Source organism: Lepus europaeus, chromosome 11 (genome assembly GCF_033115175.1).
Source record: "Lepus europaeus isolate LE1 chromosome 11, mLepTim1.pri, whole genome shotgun sequence".
Classification (NCBI taxonomy): Eukaryota; Metazoa; Chordata; class Mammalia; order Lagomorpha; family Leporidae; genus Lepus; species Lepus europaeus.
The window spans coordinates 65,712,085-65,728,283 of NC_084837.1; the positions used below are offsets into that span (position 1 = coordinate 65,712,085).

A 16,199-nucleotide genomic window follows, 5' to 3' on the forward strand; every position below is an offset into this window, starting at 1 on the left:
TTCTGCAACAGAAAGGGGGGGAAAGGGACAGGACTGGAGTGATCTTTAGTTCAAATGAATTGAACCATTTCCCACTTTGCGTAGCCAGATCAAAATTGTGTACACAGGATAACTCCAGATAGGAACCCTACTTGGAAATGATCCTATACATCCCTGTGTTCAGAAAAGAACTTTGTCCCTACTGTCTCCAGCTGTCAATTATAAGATGAATTGGGCAAGACTAGCGCTGTAACACAGCAGGTTAAGCCAAAGCCTGCAGTCCCCATATGGGCACCCATTCGAATCCTGGCTGCTGCACTTCTGATGCAGCTCCCTACGAATGTGCTTGGGAAAGCAGTAGAAGATGGATCAAGTCTTTGGGCACTTGCACCCATGTGGGAGACTGGGAATAAGTTCTTGGTTCCTGGCTTCGGCCTGCAACAGTTCTAGTCCTTTGGGGAGTGAAGCAATGGATGGAAGAGTTTTCTGTCTCTCCTCTCCCTTCGAACTCTGTTTCAAATTTTTGTTTTTTTACTTTTTATTTGTTTAATTTTTATTTTTGACAGGCAGAGTGGATAGTGAGAGAGAGAAAATTTTTGTTTTTTTAAAAAAATTAATTTGGAAGGGCTGTACAGCAAGATAGACATCATGATCATGTATATACTTTAAATTTTTTTTTATTTGAAAGGCACAGTGATAGAGGGGCGGAGACAAAGCTGCTTCATTTTTTTGTTGTTTTCTGCTTTGAGACAGAGGTCTTTTTTTTTTTTTTTTTTTTTTTGACAGGCAGAGTGGATAGTGAGAGAGACAGAGAGTCTTCCTTTTTGCCGTTGATTCACCCTCCAATGGCCGCTACGGCCGGCGCACCGCGCTGATCAGGAGCCAGGAGCCAGGTGCTTCTCCTGGTCTCCCATGCGGGTGCAGGGCCCAAGCACTTGGGCCATCCTCCACTGCCTTCCCGGGCCACAGCAGAGAGCTGGCCTGGAAGAGGGGCAACCGGGATAGAATCCAGCGCCTTGACCAGGACTAGAACCCAATGTGCCAGCGCCTCAAGGTGGAGGATTAGCCTGTTGAGCCACGGCGCCGGCCTGTATATGCTTTAAAAAAGTAAATGTGCAAGCCATAGTCTTAGAGATTCTAACTGGGGATCTAGTTTTTTTCAATTATTTAGTTGAGGGGCAGAAAGAGTGAGCTCCCATCTTCTGATTACTCCTCAAATGTCTGCAACAGCTGGGGCTGGGGCCAGAGCTAGGAGCCAGGAACTCAGTTTAGTTCTCCCTCATGGGTGGCAGGAACCCATGCAATTGACTAGCTATTGCTACTTCCCATGGTCTGTTAGGTGCCAGGGATTGAACCCAGTTTCTTTGATAGGGGATATGGGCATCCTAACTGCTAGGCCAAACACCTGCCCCCGGATCTGAGTTCTTAGCCCAGAAGCATTTCAGTGTACAGCTATGGGTAAGACCACCGACTTGCAGAGTTTAAGGAAGACAAAAGACACGAACAGTTTTACTGTTTTAATCATGTTTGTAAAAATTCACATTCAGTACATGTGTAACACCCAATCCCTTTCCCATTATATCCAGGTGTGCTGTAAGCAGCTTTAACTCTGTTACCAAAAGTTCTCATTGCTTCCTTAAGGAGGCTACCAGGCTAAATTCACTTTAGTTTGTCTAATATCCTCAGAGTATCTTGTCCTGGAAATAATGTCATTTCTCAGAATTTGAAAACACTAAGGTGAAGAAGCCACGGTTCTGCTATCTCCCCTAGTCTCCTGGGCAGAGCTGTGGAGCCTTGGCCCTGTGCCCAACTTAAAACGGCAGTGATCAAAAACCTGTAAAACCCAAAGCAGCTCCCTGCGTGCACCATGAATTCCTAAGGAAAGCATACAGTTAACTGGTTGATAGCTGCTTTGTTCATATCTCACTGGGCAGAGGGTCAAGAGCCCTCATGACAGCTTCAGCTGCCCCTGTTCTTCTCCTCAAACTCCAAGATGAGACCTTTAATGTGGGACAATTTCTGATGCAGGTACTCACAGCGGCGCTTTTCTTCCCGGTAACCTGGGTACCGCTGAGGAGAAAGAGTATCCATGTTAGGACCTAAAATCGTCATGTCTGCCTTCCTGCTTCCATTCCCACACCTTGTCTTACCTTCCTGAACTTTTTATACTCCTGGACTATCTTTTCTTCCAATACCTGAAACAGAAAATACTAGTGCTGAGCTCAACATTGAGAAATAAGGGAAGTTAACACCCATGTGACAGAGACTTCTCTGTCCAAACAAGTTTACTTGTCACTTTGCCTAGTTGCTGAACAAACACAGCTTAAGTTAGCAAGTTTAGTGGCCAGTGGGGCTGGAAAACCAGCCTGGGTCCAGTCCTTACCTTGTATTCCGGAGATCCTCGCTGAACTCTCTTGATCTCTGCTCCCAGCTCTATGAACCGCTGGCTTGCAGCCCCAACACGGGCATGCAGGGTGCGGTATTCAGCATAATCTGTCTCAAAGTCCTGCTCATAGGCCTGTTGCTGCTCTACACTCTGGATGGCCTTGTATTGCCTGCCAGGAGCACACAGTTGTCACCTTCATTTTCATTGCCCCCCAAAACTCCCAGTTTCCAGGAAGTTAAAATCTGCATGAAGCTTGATGAAATTGGAAATAGCAGTGAACTCACAGGAGGTAATCCGGTACCTCTTCAGGGCTTGGGGATTCAGAGTCTAGGAAGCAAGCAAGCAAACACAGAAGTGGTTATAGGGCTCTTCTCCACCGTGGCATTTTTACCTTCCTCTCACTAACTCACCTGCTTGAACAGAGGGACTGGGGTCCCTCTCTTCATCTCCTTCCTCCCAGTCTTCTCCCTCTTGTAAGTCCTGACTGGGCATCTCTTCTGGGGGACTTGGAGCTAGAGGTGGAGCTCTGAGTCTCTTCTCTTCTAGTCCTATTGTGGCTGTAGATGCTGGACGTTTCTATTAAGGAAAATACCTGTGTGACATAAGCAGTCCAGGAGCTTCCCATCTTGTCTTTCTCTCAAAAAGTCCTCCCATTTGGGGCCAGTGTAGGGTGCAGTATGTTAAGCCACAACCTGTGATGCTGTGACCCCATATGAGCACCAGTTCAAGTCCTGGCTGCTCCACTTCCATTCCAGCTCTCTGCTAATGTGCCTGGGAAAGCAGCTGAAGATGGCCCAAGTGCTTGGGCCCCTGCCACTCATGCGGGAGACCTGGGTGGAGTTCCAGGCTCCTGGCTTTGGCCTGGCCCAACCCTGGCCATTGCACAGCCATTTAGGGAATGAACCAGTGAATGGAAGATCTTTCTCTGTCTCTTCCTCTCTCTCGGTAATTCTTCCTTTCAGATAAATAAATAAACCTTAAAAAAAAAAAAAAGTCTTCCCATTTCATGTGCTTCCAGTTTTAACATTAGCCTGACAAAGTGCTCCTGAAAAGCCCTTACCCTGTCCAGGTGTTTCTGTTTGGCAGAGGAAAGCTGTGCCTGATCAGGCTCTCTGTTTCGCAGATGGGTCTGGTTCCTAGGACATTTGAAGAGGGGATAAGAGCAGGATACCAGGTGAGACCAGATCTTTTATCGCTGCATTATAGGTGGCGATTAGACAGGTGAGCCATGCCAGGGCTCATGAGTCCCACCCTATCCCAAGTACCTCACTTCCCACTGTGCTGTGTGCTCCCGCGAAGATCCTGGGAGTGACTGTCCTTGGTGGCTTGCCAGTGCATCTGGCACCTGGCAGGGAAAGTGGCAGAAGCATTTACTCCCTGGGCTTAGGGCCGGGCCCCACCTTCTCACAGCTCCCTGCTGTTTCTGGCCACACCTCCAGTGCCACCTGTGACTGTGATACTGCATCTGCCGCAGAAGAGTCTGCTCTGTTGGGCCAGTGCTCGGGGTCTCCAGCATCTTCAGTCGGGTTGTGTCCCTGAATTAACCACGGGGCTGGGACGGAGTCCATGGCTGCCCAGATAGTGAGGCGCTCCCTGAGGGGGCCCAGGCAGTGGAGACGGTTTGGCCCAGATCTGGAAAGGAGTGGTGGAAAACACCAGAAGGGTGGAGAACTTCTAAGCACCTCTTCACATTCCCCTCCCCCGCTTCCCGCAAATCCTTTCTTACCTGCTACCTGTTTGCTCTTACCTGCCTAAGCTCTGGCACACAAGGTCCATGCCGCCGCTGCTGCCCTCCTGACCACACTGGGACACTATGAAGGAGAAGAGGCAGGACCAGCCAGGGCCTGGGAACCTCAGATACTGGGGGTAGAAGGAGACAGTAAGCCCCATGAGGTCAGCCAGTCCCTCTCCTGCCAACGCCACTCCTCCCTGAGCCAGCAGAAGACAGGGGAGCCCAAAGGGGCTCGTTAGCACAGCAGGTGCAGCTGGGCCTGGGTGTCCCAGGAGGCTGAGACGGCACAGTGCCCTCAACCACAGTCTCTTGGGACCACAGTCCCAGCGGCCCCCTCGCCCCTTTTGGGGTTCTGTTCTCGGAACTTCCTCAGACCGTCACCGCTAGCAGCCTCCAGCCCTGACCGCATCTTCCCCGGGGCGGGTGTTTGTGCTCCCTCACCCCCAACTCGCTCACACACACGAGCCTGCACTTACTCCGCGGTGGCCTTGGAAAGCGATCAGCGGGTGAACCTGCGGGGGAGAGCACACACTGGAGCCGAAAGAGCGCTGGTGAAGCGGTGTCCCCAGGATCCGGCGTCGGGGGCCCAGGGCACCTGCCCCACGGGCTTCACTTCAAGAGGTGGAGAAGTCAGAGCCTACGGACGCCGCCGCCCCTGCGCGGTCCCTTCCCCAGGGTCGCCGGCGGCCGAGGCGCCAGGCTCCTCTGCAGATGAAGGGGTTAGGAAAGAGGGGCCCGGGGACCCGCCGCACCTGTTGCCGCTGACACTCTCGTAGCGCCCGCAGCGCCGGTTCGTTGAGCCTGAGCAGTGAGACGCTGGTCCGAGGAGCCGAGGAGAAGCAGAGCCGGAGCTTCCCAGTCAGAGGCTCCTGGGGTTCCTCCATGGCAGCGAGGTCGATCGCAAGCAGCACAGGGGCCACGAGTCAGGGCCGCCGCCTCCGCCTCCTCTGTGCAGGGCTTGGCGGGCACACCCGGAGAGCCCAGGTCTGCCCCGCCCGCTGCCGGGGCCCCGCCCCACACCCACCTCCAGCCAGCCAGCGCCAACCCTGAAGTTGCCCAGCTGCGTGGGCGGTGCCCGGCTCTCCCGGGGCATCCGCGGGGAGCCCGGCGGTTTCTTCTTGGATTGCCGTGGACCGCTTTGGGCTTTCGGAAGGGCTATCCCAGCTCTGGAGAGGTGGAGTCTGCAGCCAGAGCCTGCTCCCTTGTCCAGAATCTCCAGTCCTGCCTCAGTTTCCCCAGCCCCACCCTGAACTCACAGTTAACTGTTTCTAAGTGAAAACTGAACCAGCAACCGCTGCAGGGTTTCAGCCTCTAGGTGTGGGGAAGAGAGGGCCTGGCCGGTAGGGGGTTATCAGCCGCTTGGGCCCCGAAGGCGGTGAGTCCCAGAGACCCGCGGGGTCAGAGGATGCCACGGTGTTGTGGATCGGAAGCTAGTTTCCAACTAAAGCAGACAGGCTATCCAGCGCTGTGGGCGGCGTGGTATTGGTGGGGTTTAGGTTTGGATGTCACGAGCTGGAGCGCCCCCCATCGGTGAGCAAGGATGGGGGTCCTGGGTGGTGGCAGACTTCCAGGGCAGAGGAGAGCAAAAATTCAGTCCCGGGCCTCTTCCAGGTTTCACCTTCCGTCCTAAACACAGGTGAGAGTGCTGAGAAGGAGAGCTTTCTCCCTCAGGAAGTGTCAGGAATTCCAGAAGTCCAGATTCTGCTACAGTGAGACCCCAAGGCCAATCTCAGGCCGGCTCTTGGTTAGGTTTCTCAAGAGCCCTGCTATTGTCCACTTTCCTAACCAGGACCCCTCTGTGGAAACCTTGGACCTGAATAATCTCAAGTGACCTTAAAATGGCCTCCACTTCAAATCAGATTTCTCATTTATTTCTCAAAACTCATCAAAGAGTACACTTTAAAAAAATTTATTTGGGCGAGCGCTGTGGCTCACTTGGTTAATCCTCCGCTTTCGGTGCCAGCATCCCATATGGTCACCGGGTTCTAGTCCCAGCTGTTCCTCTTCCAGTCCAGCTCTCTGCTGTGGCCCGGGAGGGCAGTGGAGGATGGCCTAAGTGCTTGGGGCCCTGCACACGCATGGGAGACCTGGAGGAAGCACCTGGCTCCTGGCTTCAGATTGGTGCAGCACCAGCCATAGTGGCCATTTGGGGAGTGAACCAATGGAGGGAAGACTTTAAAAATAAAATAAAATGGCTGGCGCCGTGCCTTAACAGGCTAATCCTCCACCTTGTGGCGCCGGCACACTGGGTTCTAGTCCCGGTTGGGGCGCCGGATTCTATCCCGGTTGCCCCTCTTCCAGGCCAGCTCTCTGCTATGGCCCGGGAAGGCAGTGGAGGATGGCCCAAGTCCTTGGGCCCTGCACCCACATGGGAGACCAGGAGAAGCACCTGGCTCCTGGCTTCAGATCAGCGAGATGCGCCGGCCGCAGCGGCCATTGGAGGGTGAACCAATGGCAAAAAGGAAGACCTTTCTCTCTGTCTCTGTCTCTCTCACACTATCCACTCTGCCTGTCAAAAAAATAAATAAATAAATAAATAAATAAATAAATAAATAAGATTCATTTATTTATTTGAAAGGCAGAGTTATAGAGAGGCTCAGACAGAAAGAGAGAGTGGTCGTCCATCTGCTGGTTCATTCCTCAAATGGCTGCGATGGCTGGAGCTGCTCTGAGCCAATCTGAAGCCAGGAGCCAGGAGCTTCTTCCTGATCTCCCATGCGGGTGCAGGTGCCGAAGGACTTGGGCCATCTTCAGCTACTTTCCTAGGCCATGGCAGAGAGCCGGACCAGAAGTGGAGCAGCCAGGACTTGAACCTGGCACCCACATGGGATGGTAGCACTGCAGGTGACAGCTTTATCAGTTATGCTATAGCGCCGGCCCCCAAAGAGTACACTTAAAATGTATGTTGTGTAACTCAAGAGGTTGAATTCCTGCCATCCACAAGGGAGACCCAGATTGAGTTCCAGGCTCCTGGCTTCTGCCTGGCCTAGCCCCAGTCTCAGCTGTTGTGGGCATTTGAGGAGTGAATCAGCAGATGAGAGATCTCTTTGCCTGTCTCTCTGTCTCTTAATTAGTTGACATTTTAAAAATGGTCAGCCTGGGGGTACAGCGCTATAGTACAGTGGGCAAAACTGCTTTCTGCAGTGCTGGCATCCAATATGGGCTCCAGTTTGAGTCCCTGCTGCTATGCTTCCAATCCAGCTCCCTACTAATGTGCCTGGGAAGGCAGCAGAAGATGGCCCAAGTGTGTGTGCCCCTGCAGCCATGTAAGAGACCCAGATGAAACTCCTGGCTCCTGTCTTCAGCCTGGCCCAGCCCTGGCTATTGTGGCCATTTGGGAAGTGAACCAGCAGATGAAATATCTCTCTTTCTCTCTCTGTAACTCTGACTCTCAAACAAATAAAAAACAGTCAGTCTGGTTGCTGTGTTGAGGACAGACTCTAAGGGAGACAAAGATGAAAGCAATGTGATCTGTTCAGAGGCTATTTCAGTAATCCAAGCTAAAGATGATGGCATCATCTTGGACCAGGTAGAAGGATACAGAGTTCTGAACCTGTTGATATTGATAGACCCAACAGGATTTCCTGAAAGATTGAATGTGGTGTGTGGGAGAGAAATGACAGCAAGAATGACTCCAGGGGCCGACACTGTGGCGTAGCGGGTAGACCCGCCACCTGCAGTGCCAGCATCCCAGATGAACGCCGGTTCAAGTCCCAGCTGTTCCATTTCTGATCCAGCTCTGCTATGGCCTGGGAAAGCAGTACAACATGGCCCAAGTCCTTGGGCCCCTGCACCCGTGTGGGAAGACCTGGAGGAGGCTCCTGGCTCCTGGATTCTGATCAGCGCAGCAGCTCTGGCCTTTGCAGCCAATTTGAAGTGAACCATCAGATGGAAGACGTCTCTTTCTTTCTGTCTGCCTCTCCTATTCACTCTGTGTAACTATGACTTTTAAATAAATAAATAAATAAATAAATAAATAAATAAATAAATCTTTAAGCCGGCGCCGCGGCTCACTAGGCTAATCCTCCACCTTGCGGCGCCGGCACACCGGGTTCTAGTCCCGGTCGGGGCACCGATCCTGTCCCGGTTGCTCCTCTTCCAGGCCAGCTCTCTGCTGTGGCCCAGGAGTGCAGTGGAGGATGGCCCAAGTTCTTGGGCCCTGCACCCGCATGGGAGACCAGGAGAAGCACCTGGCTCCTGCCACCAGATCAGCGTGGTGCGCCGGCCGCAGCGTGCCTACCACGGCGGCCATTGGAGGGTGAACCAATGGCAAAAAGGAAGACCTTTCTCTCTGTCTGTCTCTCACTGTCCACTCTGCCTGTCAAAAAAAAATAAATAAAATAAATAAATAAATAAATAAATCTTTAAAAAAAGAAGAAGAAGAAGAAGAAGAAGAAGAAGAAGAATGACTCCGGGATTTTTAGGCAGAATAAACTAGAAGGATGAAATTTACAGCAACTGAGGCAGGGCAGACTGCAGGTGGAGCAGAGTTAGTCTTCTTTAAAAAAAAAAGATTTTTTTTTTTGGGGGGGGGGGCCGGTGCCGTGGCTCACTTGGTTGATCCTCCGCCTCTCCCTTTCTCTCTCTCTCTCTCTCTCTCTCTCTCTCTCTGGTAAGTGAAAAAAAAAATGTTAAGCCACAAAAACTCATATCCTGCTGATAAAGAGCACAGGCTGCATTAGACTCCCAGTGCCACCCCTTCTTATCTGAGTTTCCTTGGGGAAGTTATTCAACCTACCTGTGCCGAGGTTTCTAAATCAGAAGAGGAGGCTAATGACACCTGAGAAGATGCACAAATAAGAAAAGTACGTTAGGTGTACCTAGTAAGCGCTACTTAATGTCAGCTAGTCATTGTATTAGCATTAGTAACTGGGATCCTTCATTGACCTCCCCATCTTTCTGACCCAGTTTCCCACCACCCTGCTCATTAGGTATTACAGAAGTGCCTATTCCCCATCCACTACCCTTGTAGCTCTCCACATGAAAGCCTGGGAGAGCAGTGCCTCAGGGCCTTCTGACATTTCATTTCCTCTCTTGTACTGTTCTCCCTGCCCTTCCTTCTTTGGCCTGGCTAACTCCTCATCCTTTTGCCTCAACTGAAATGTCACTTGCTTCATTTTCTTAATTAAAATTAAGGTCTGCAGGGACCAGTGTTGTGTGTGACATTGCAGGTTAGGCCGCAGGTGGGGGTGCCGGCATCCATTCTGCAGTGCAGCATCGAGCCCTAGGAGCTCCATCGCCCACCAAGCTCCCTGCTAATGCACTTGCTAATGCAGGGTAAGATGGTCTAAGTACTTGGAGCCTTACCAACTCATGTGGGAGACCTGGATGAAGCCTGGGTCCTGGCTTCAGCCTGGCCCAGCCCTGGCTATTGCTGCCATTTGGGGAGTAAACCAGCAGCTCCTCTCTCTCTCTTTCTAGATCTGCTTTTTAAATGTTTTTGTTTTGTTTTGTTTTGTTTTGTTTAAAGAGCTGGTGCTGTGGCGTACCAGTAATGCCACCGCCTACAGTACCACCATCCCATATGGGCGCTGATTCTAGTCCCAGCTGCTCCACTTCCAATCCAGCTCCCTGATAATGTGCCTGGGAGAGCAGTAGAAGATGGTCCAAGTACTTGGGCCCCTGCACCCATGGGGGAGACCCTAAAGAAGCTCCAGGCTCCTGGTTTCAGATCAATCCCAGCTCCAGCCTTTGCAGCCATTTGGGGAGTGAACCAGCAGATGGAAGACCTTTCTCTCTGCCTCTGCCTCTCTATAATTCTGCCTTTCAAATAAATAAATAAATCTTTTTTAAAAAATTAAGATTTACAATACATTTACATCTTATATTAATTTATAAAGGTAATTTAAAAAAAAAAAAAAAAGAATAAAAATGTAAGGTCTACAAAATCCACAGGTGTACTTCCTTCATGGAACTGGCTGTACTCTTCAGTTATTTCGTACCAGCACAGTTAGACTTGTTCACAGAGAGTCTTCATTCAAATTATACCGACATCTGCTTTGATGGGTCAGTGCTTATTCTGAGTTTCCTGTGAAATATTTTGAATATCACTCTTGCAAAGAATGTTCTTTTAAAGCAATTGCTATCAATTTGTAAACACACACACAAATACATATGCATTTACATGAAAGAGAGGGAGAGTGACAAAGTATATTTGGAAACTTTTTCTTCTGAATTTCATGAGCACAGAGATATAAGTTTCTGTTTTTAAATATTAATTTTTTTGAGAGGTGGAGAGACAGAAACAGATAATGAGACACAGAATTCCCATTTGCTTGTTCACATCCCAAATGCTCACAATGGCTGGGATTGGACCAGGCTAAGCCAGGAACTGGGAACTCAATTTAGGTCCCCCATGTGGGTGACAGGGACTCAACTACTTAAGCCACCTGCTGCTGCCTCCTAGGGTGCACATTAATAGGATGCCAGAAATAGAAGTAGACCTTGTGGCGCCGGCACACCGGGTTCTAGTCCCGGTTGGAGCGCCGGATTCTATCCCGGTTGCCCCTCTTCCAGGCCAGCTCTCTGCTATGGCCTGGGAAGGCAGTGGAGGATGGCCCAAGTCCTTGGGCCCTGCACCCCATGGAGATCAGGAGAAGCACCTGGCTCCTGGCTTCAGATCAGCGCGATGCACTGGCAGCAGTGGCCGTTGGAGGGTGAAGCAACGGCAAAAAGGAAGACCTTTCTCTCTGTCTCTGTCTCTCTCTCACTATCCACTCTGCCTGTCAAAAAAAAAAAAAAAAAAATCTCTAAAAAAAAAAAAAAAAAAGAAGTAGAGCTGGAACCTGAACATAGGCCCACTAATATGAGATGTGCCCCAACTGATGTCTTCTTCTTATTATTATTTTATTGTTGTTATTCAAGTAAATTCATATTTTCTTTAAGATGTATTTTTTATTATTTATTTGAAAGTCAGAGTTACAGGGGCCGACGCTGTGGCGCAGCGGGTTAATGCCCTGGCCTGAAGCACTAGCATCCCATACAGGTGCTGGTTCGAGACCTGGCTGCTCCTCTTCCGATTCAGCTCTCTGCTATGGCCTGGGAAAGCAGTGGAAGATGGCCCAAGTCCTTGGGCCCCTGCACCCGCGTGGGAGACCTGGAAGAAGCTCCTGGCTCCTGGCTTCAGATCAGCTCAGCTCAGCTCAGCTCTGGCTGTTGCGGTCATTTGGGGAGTGAACCAGCAGATGGAAAACCTCTCTCTATCTCTGGCTCTACCTCTTTCTGTAACTCTTTCTTTCAAATAAGTAAAATAAATCTTTAAAAAAAAAAAAGAAAGAAAGAAAGAAAAGAAAGTCAGAGTTACAGATAAGGGAAAGGCACTCCCCAGATGGCTGCAACCTCTAGGACTGGGCTAGGCCAAAGCCAGGAGCCAAGAGCTTTTTCCAGATCTCCCACATGGATAGCAGGGTCCCAAGCACTTGGGCCACCTTCTGCTGCTTTCCCAGGCCATTAGCAGGTTGTTAGATCTGAAGTAGAGCAACTGGAACACAAACCAGTGCCAGCATTGCAGGTGGCGGCTTTACCTGCTACACCACAACACCAGCCCCCAACTGATGCCTTAACAGCTAGGCCAAATAGTTGCCCCAGAGATGTATATTTTATTTAGCATTGTATACCCAGTGCTTAATACAACAGTCAGTGTAAAATGAATATTTGTTGAAAGAGTGAATCCCCTATGATAACTCCTGAAAAAATTTCACTGCAGGTGTGGTGTCCAGGCTGGCTTCTGAGGATTGCAAATAGATTCTTGGGTAGGGGTAAGGGTAAGCAGTGGTGGTGAGGGGTGTAAGGGGGACCAGTTGATAAGAGGAGACTGGTTATAAGGTTGTTCTGCTCTTTCACTCACCTGGGTTGCTGGAGTTGATAATGAGGCAGCAGGTGCCCAAGAGAATTTATTGCCTCAGCTCATGCTATTTCATTCCTCTCTCTGGCTCACTAAGTATTCCCCATGGGGTTGGTTCTGTGGTCGTTCTGCATGCAAGGGTGCCCATGTGGTTAGGCACCACTGGGAATATGGGGCTGAGAAGCCAGAAAGCCTTACTTTTTTTTTTTTTTTTTAAGATTTATTTTTTTTATTTGAAAGTCAGAATTACACACACACACACACACACAGAGAGAGAGAGAGAGAGAGAGGCCTTCCATTTGATGGTTCACTCCCCAATTGGCCACAATGCCCGAAGCTGCACTGATCCGAAGCCAGGAGCTAGGAGCTTCCTCCGGGTCTTCCCATGTGGATGCAGGGACCCAAGGACTTGGGCCATCTTCTGCTTTCCCAGGCCATAGCAGAGAGCTGGATAGGAAGTGGAGCAGCCGAGACTCAAACTGGGGCCCATATAGGATGCCGGCGCTTCAGGCCAGGGTGTTAACCCGCTGCACCACAGCACCGGCCCCAAAAAAGCTTTACTTCTTAGGAGTTGTGATCAGACTGTTGCTGGTGATGCCTGTTATGCAGGTGTTATTCCCACCACTGAGGTACAGTTTTCTTATCTTCTCTCTTTCTGTCTGGGGTCCCTAAGCCCTCTGCCTTATCTCTTTGAGCCTTGGTTCTCTTCTTATGTCTAATTGATTCTCTAACTCTCAGCTCTGTGCTGGGTTTAAATGGAGTTGTTTTCTTCTTTGCCTCAGGCTGGAGTACCTGCCTCTCCCTAATGCATTCCTGCTGTCCCCGCCTATCCTGCCCAGAGCCCACCCTAACTTCTAAATTTTAAGCTCCTTGTCCTGAAGACCTACAGCTTTGCAGTCTCCCCGATTCTTTCAGCTCAGCCTCCTTCAGTTCAGGGATTTCAGACAGTTCAATTCTTCCTTCCCGTGTTCTTTTAGGTTGCTGAGAGTTGGGACTGTGTCCTGGGCATGGGGGTGAAGTTACAGCTTGGCCAGAGTGAGGAAAAGGGAAACACTTCCATGTGTTCATCTTAACCTCCCACTTTCATACTGCGATGCAAAGGAGTCAGGAAAGACTGCTCTTTTCAAAGTCTGAATCTTGTTCAGAGATCTTCAAAGGAGATCAGGCTGTGGGTAGAAAGGCATATTATTTGCCTATACTTGCATAACAAATAACAAAACCTAGAGGCTTAAAACAACAAACATTTGTTATCTCACATTTTTTGTTGGTCAGTAATTCAGAAGAAGCTAATTGGGTAATTCTGGCACAGGACCTCTTGAAGTCACGGTCACTGAAGTAGTTGACTGGCCTGGAGGATCCACAACCAAAACTCAGTCATGGGGACCAGCACTGTAGCATAGCAGGTAAAGCCATGGCCTACAACACTGGCTCCCACATGGGCTCCAGTTCGAGACCTGGTTGCTCCACTTCCAATCCAGCTCCCGGCTAATGTACCTGGGGCAGCAGTGGAAGATGGCCCAAGTGTTTGGGCCCCTGCACCCATGTGGGAGACCCAGATGAGGCTCATTGTTCCTGATTCTTGGTTTTGGCCTGGCCCAGCCCTAAATGTACTCCCCTCCCCCCCAACCATCTCTGCCTTTGGCTCGCCCTCTCTTTAACTCTTTCAAATAAATAAAAAAAAAAATGTTTTTAAACTCACTCACGCGACTGTTAGCAAGAGTACTTCGCTAGCCCTAGCCCTTGGCTGAAGGCCTCAGTTCTTCACCACATGGGCATCTCCTCATGACATGGCAGTTGGCTCTTCTGAGAGACAAAGATCCAAGAGAGAGCAAAGCAGAGCCATGATGTCTTTTATGGTTAAGTACCAGAAGTGCCATGGCACTCCTTCTGCCATATTGCATTGGGCTCACAGATGAACCCTGTTTAAGTGTGGGGTAGAACTACATGAGAGTAAAACTACCAGGAGGGAGGGTCATTGGGGGCTGTTTCAGAGACTGGCTACCACAGAGAGGTAGAAGGATTTGGAAAATGAAGAGAAAGTTTTATGACTCCAAGAATGGGGATGAAGGAGATATTAATGGCTTATTATGAGCCAAGCCCTTTATACCAAGTTACCTATTTTAATCCTTTCCACAGTGTTAAGGAATACAAAGCACTGGAGCATAGAAAGGTGGGCATCTGGTGTAGCACTTACGACAGCCCTTGGAACACCTGTATCGCATGTCAGAGTGCCTGGGTCAGATCCCAGCTCCACTCCCTAGTCCAGCTTCCTGTGAATGTCCACCCTAAGAAGCAGCAGGAGATGGCTGAGGTAACTGGGTCCCTGCCACCCACACAGGAGACCTGGATTAGGTTTCTGCCTCCTGACTTTGACCTGGTTGTGGGCATTTGGGGAGTAAAGTAGCAGATGGGAGCTCTCTCTCTGCCTGGTAAGTAAATTAAAAAACAAAGAGAGAGAGAGAGAGAGAGAGAGAAGAATGAAGCATGGAGAAAGTATCCAAAAATCAAATCTGGTAAGCAATAGAGTCAGGATTTGTACATTGTTATGTGTATCAGCAACATAATCTTACATTTAGTACATACCAAAGATTGCATTGACGTGCTATTGAGGATATGAGAGTCCTACTTTTAAAATTTTTGTTTGAAAGGAAGAGAGGACTGGTGTTGTGGGACAGTGGGTTAAGCCACTGCCTGCCACACCAGCATCCCATATGGACTCTGGTTCATGTCCCAGTTACTCCACTTCTAATCCAGCTCCCTGCTAATGTGTCTAGAAAAGCATGGAAGATGGCCCAAGTGATTGGGCCCCTGAACCCACATTGGAGACCTGAACAGAGTTTCAGGCTCTTGGCTTTGGCCTGGCCCAGTCACAGCTGTGGTAGCCACTTGGGGAGTGAGCCAGTGAATGGAAGATCTCTCTCTCTGCAACTTTCCATTTCAAATAAATCAAGTAAATCTAAAGAGAGAGAGAGAGAGCGAGCATGTGAGAGGGAGACAGAGATTATCCATCTGCTGGTTTACTTCCAAAATGTTTGCAATAGCCATGGCTGGGCCAGGCTGAAGCTAAGAATTGGGAACTCAATCAAGGTCTAAGTACTTGAGCTATCACTTGCTGCCTCCCAAGGTGCGCATTAGCAGGAAGGTGGAATAGAGACCAGAGTCAGGACTTGAACCCAGGGACTCCAATATGAGATGCAGGTGGTGCTCCAAGAGGTGGCTTAACTGCTGTGCTAAATACCCACAACCCTGAGCATCACTAATAGAGGCTGGTGCTGTGGTACAGCGAGTTAAAGTGCTGCCTGTGCTGCTGGTTCAAGCCCTGGCTCCTCCACTTCCAATCCAGCTCCCTGTTAATGTGCTTGGGAAAAGCAGCCGAAGATGGCCCAAGTGCTTGGGCCCTTGCACCCACATGGTAGACCTGGAAGAAGCCCCTGCCTTTGTGGCCACTTGGGGAGTGAACCAGCTGATGGAAGATCTCTCTCTCCCTCTTTCTCTCTGTAACTTACCTTTCAAATAAAATAATCCTTTTTTTAAAAAGTACTAATAAACTAGTTCGGGTGGGACTTGGGTATGGAAGAAATTGTGAGGATGGGAGCTGACTGAGGTTTACTGCTTCCTATCAGGTGTATGTGGAGGAGAAAGTGAGTTTGAAGCTCTAGCTTCAACTATGTTCTGCTGTGGGCACTGGCTGGAATCACAAAATTTACATTCAGTCCTTTCGTGTTATTTCCTAGGCATTTCTCCTGTATCCATTGATTTCTTCAGGTTTGGTGTGGAATCTTGTAAACACATGAACAGCGCTGGGAGTAAACATGTGCTTAGATTTAGCTTCCAGTCACAGTCAACATACAAACCGCGAGTGCCTCCTGGGGTTAGTGCAGTGGGAAAACATCCAGAGAGAGTGATCACAGCAGCATGTGCATGCCCCAACCTCAGCCCTTGATTTAACTTCATAGTCCGTGACTCCGGAGGCCCGAAATAACTTCCACGCTACTTTCACACCGAAAGTTTCTGCGGGGCAATGAGAAGGACCAGGGTTTTAAGACACAGCAGGTGTGGCTGCGATTTTCTATACTAGAAGGGCCTGGGAGAAGACAATGTGGTTGGAAGGGGATTTCTCAAGTCGCATTTTACACCGCCTGTGAACATCTCAAATGTCAAAAAAGTGGCTGGCTGTAGAAAGTTCACAGCAAGGCTAAATTTAGTCCCAGAGTTCTGATAACCGAAGCGGCCGAACCATATCGGCTCCGCGAATCACG

At 49.7% G+C, this 16,199-nt stretch overlaps 1 protein-coding gene across 2 annotated transcripts; it reads right to left on the reverse strand.

Moving 5' to 3' along the window:
• Positions 1-1,514: 1,514 nt before the first annotated feature.
• On the reverse strand, positions 1,515-4,981 carry ELL3 (elongation factor for RNA polymerase II 3). Of its 2 annotated transcripts, none has more exons than XM_062204758.1 (11): positions 4,850-4,981; positions 4,574-4,609; positions 4,113-4,225; positions 3,811-3,997; positions 3,631-3,710; positions 3,426-3,501; positions 2,776-2,941; positions 2,650-2,692; positions 2,363-2,534; positions 2,130-2,174; positions 1,515-2,049 (listed from the first exon to the last, which is right to left on the reverse strand). In XM_062204758.1, exons 1-11 carry the CDS (start codon positions 4,979-4,981, stop codon positions 1,939-1,941), a joined length of 1,161 nt encoding a protein of 386 aa, XP_062060742.1. In that variant the 3' UTR covers positions 1,515-1,938. The 2 variants fall into 2 exon arrangements, with proteins under 2 accessions (XP_062060742.1, XP_062060741.1); XM_062204757.1 differs by having other exon boundaries at positions 3,799-3,997.
• Positions 4,982-16,199: the final 11,218 nt, after the last annotated feature.

Bases quoted from the DNA above. Each gene is read 5' to 3' on its own strand.
- ELL3 (XM_062204757.1), bottom strand. From the start codon at position 4,981: ATGGAGGAACCCCAGGAGCCTCTGACTGGGAAGCTCCGGCTCTGCTTC. The intron at 3,711-3,798 runs GTGTGGCCAGAA...TTTCCCTGCCAG, and splicing joins AGTCACAGGTGGCACTGGAG to GTGCCAGATGCACTGGCAAG. The intron at 2,175-2,362 runs GTAAGGACTGGA...TTTCTGTTTCAG, and splicing joins GAGGATCTCCGGAATACAAG to GTATTGGAAGAAAAGATAGT.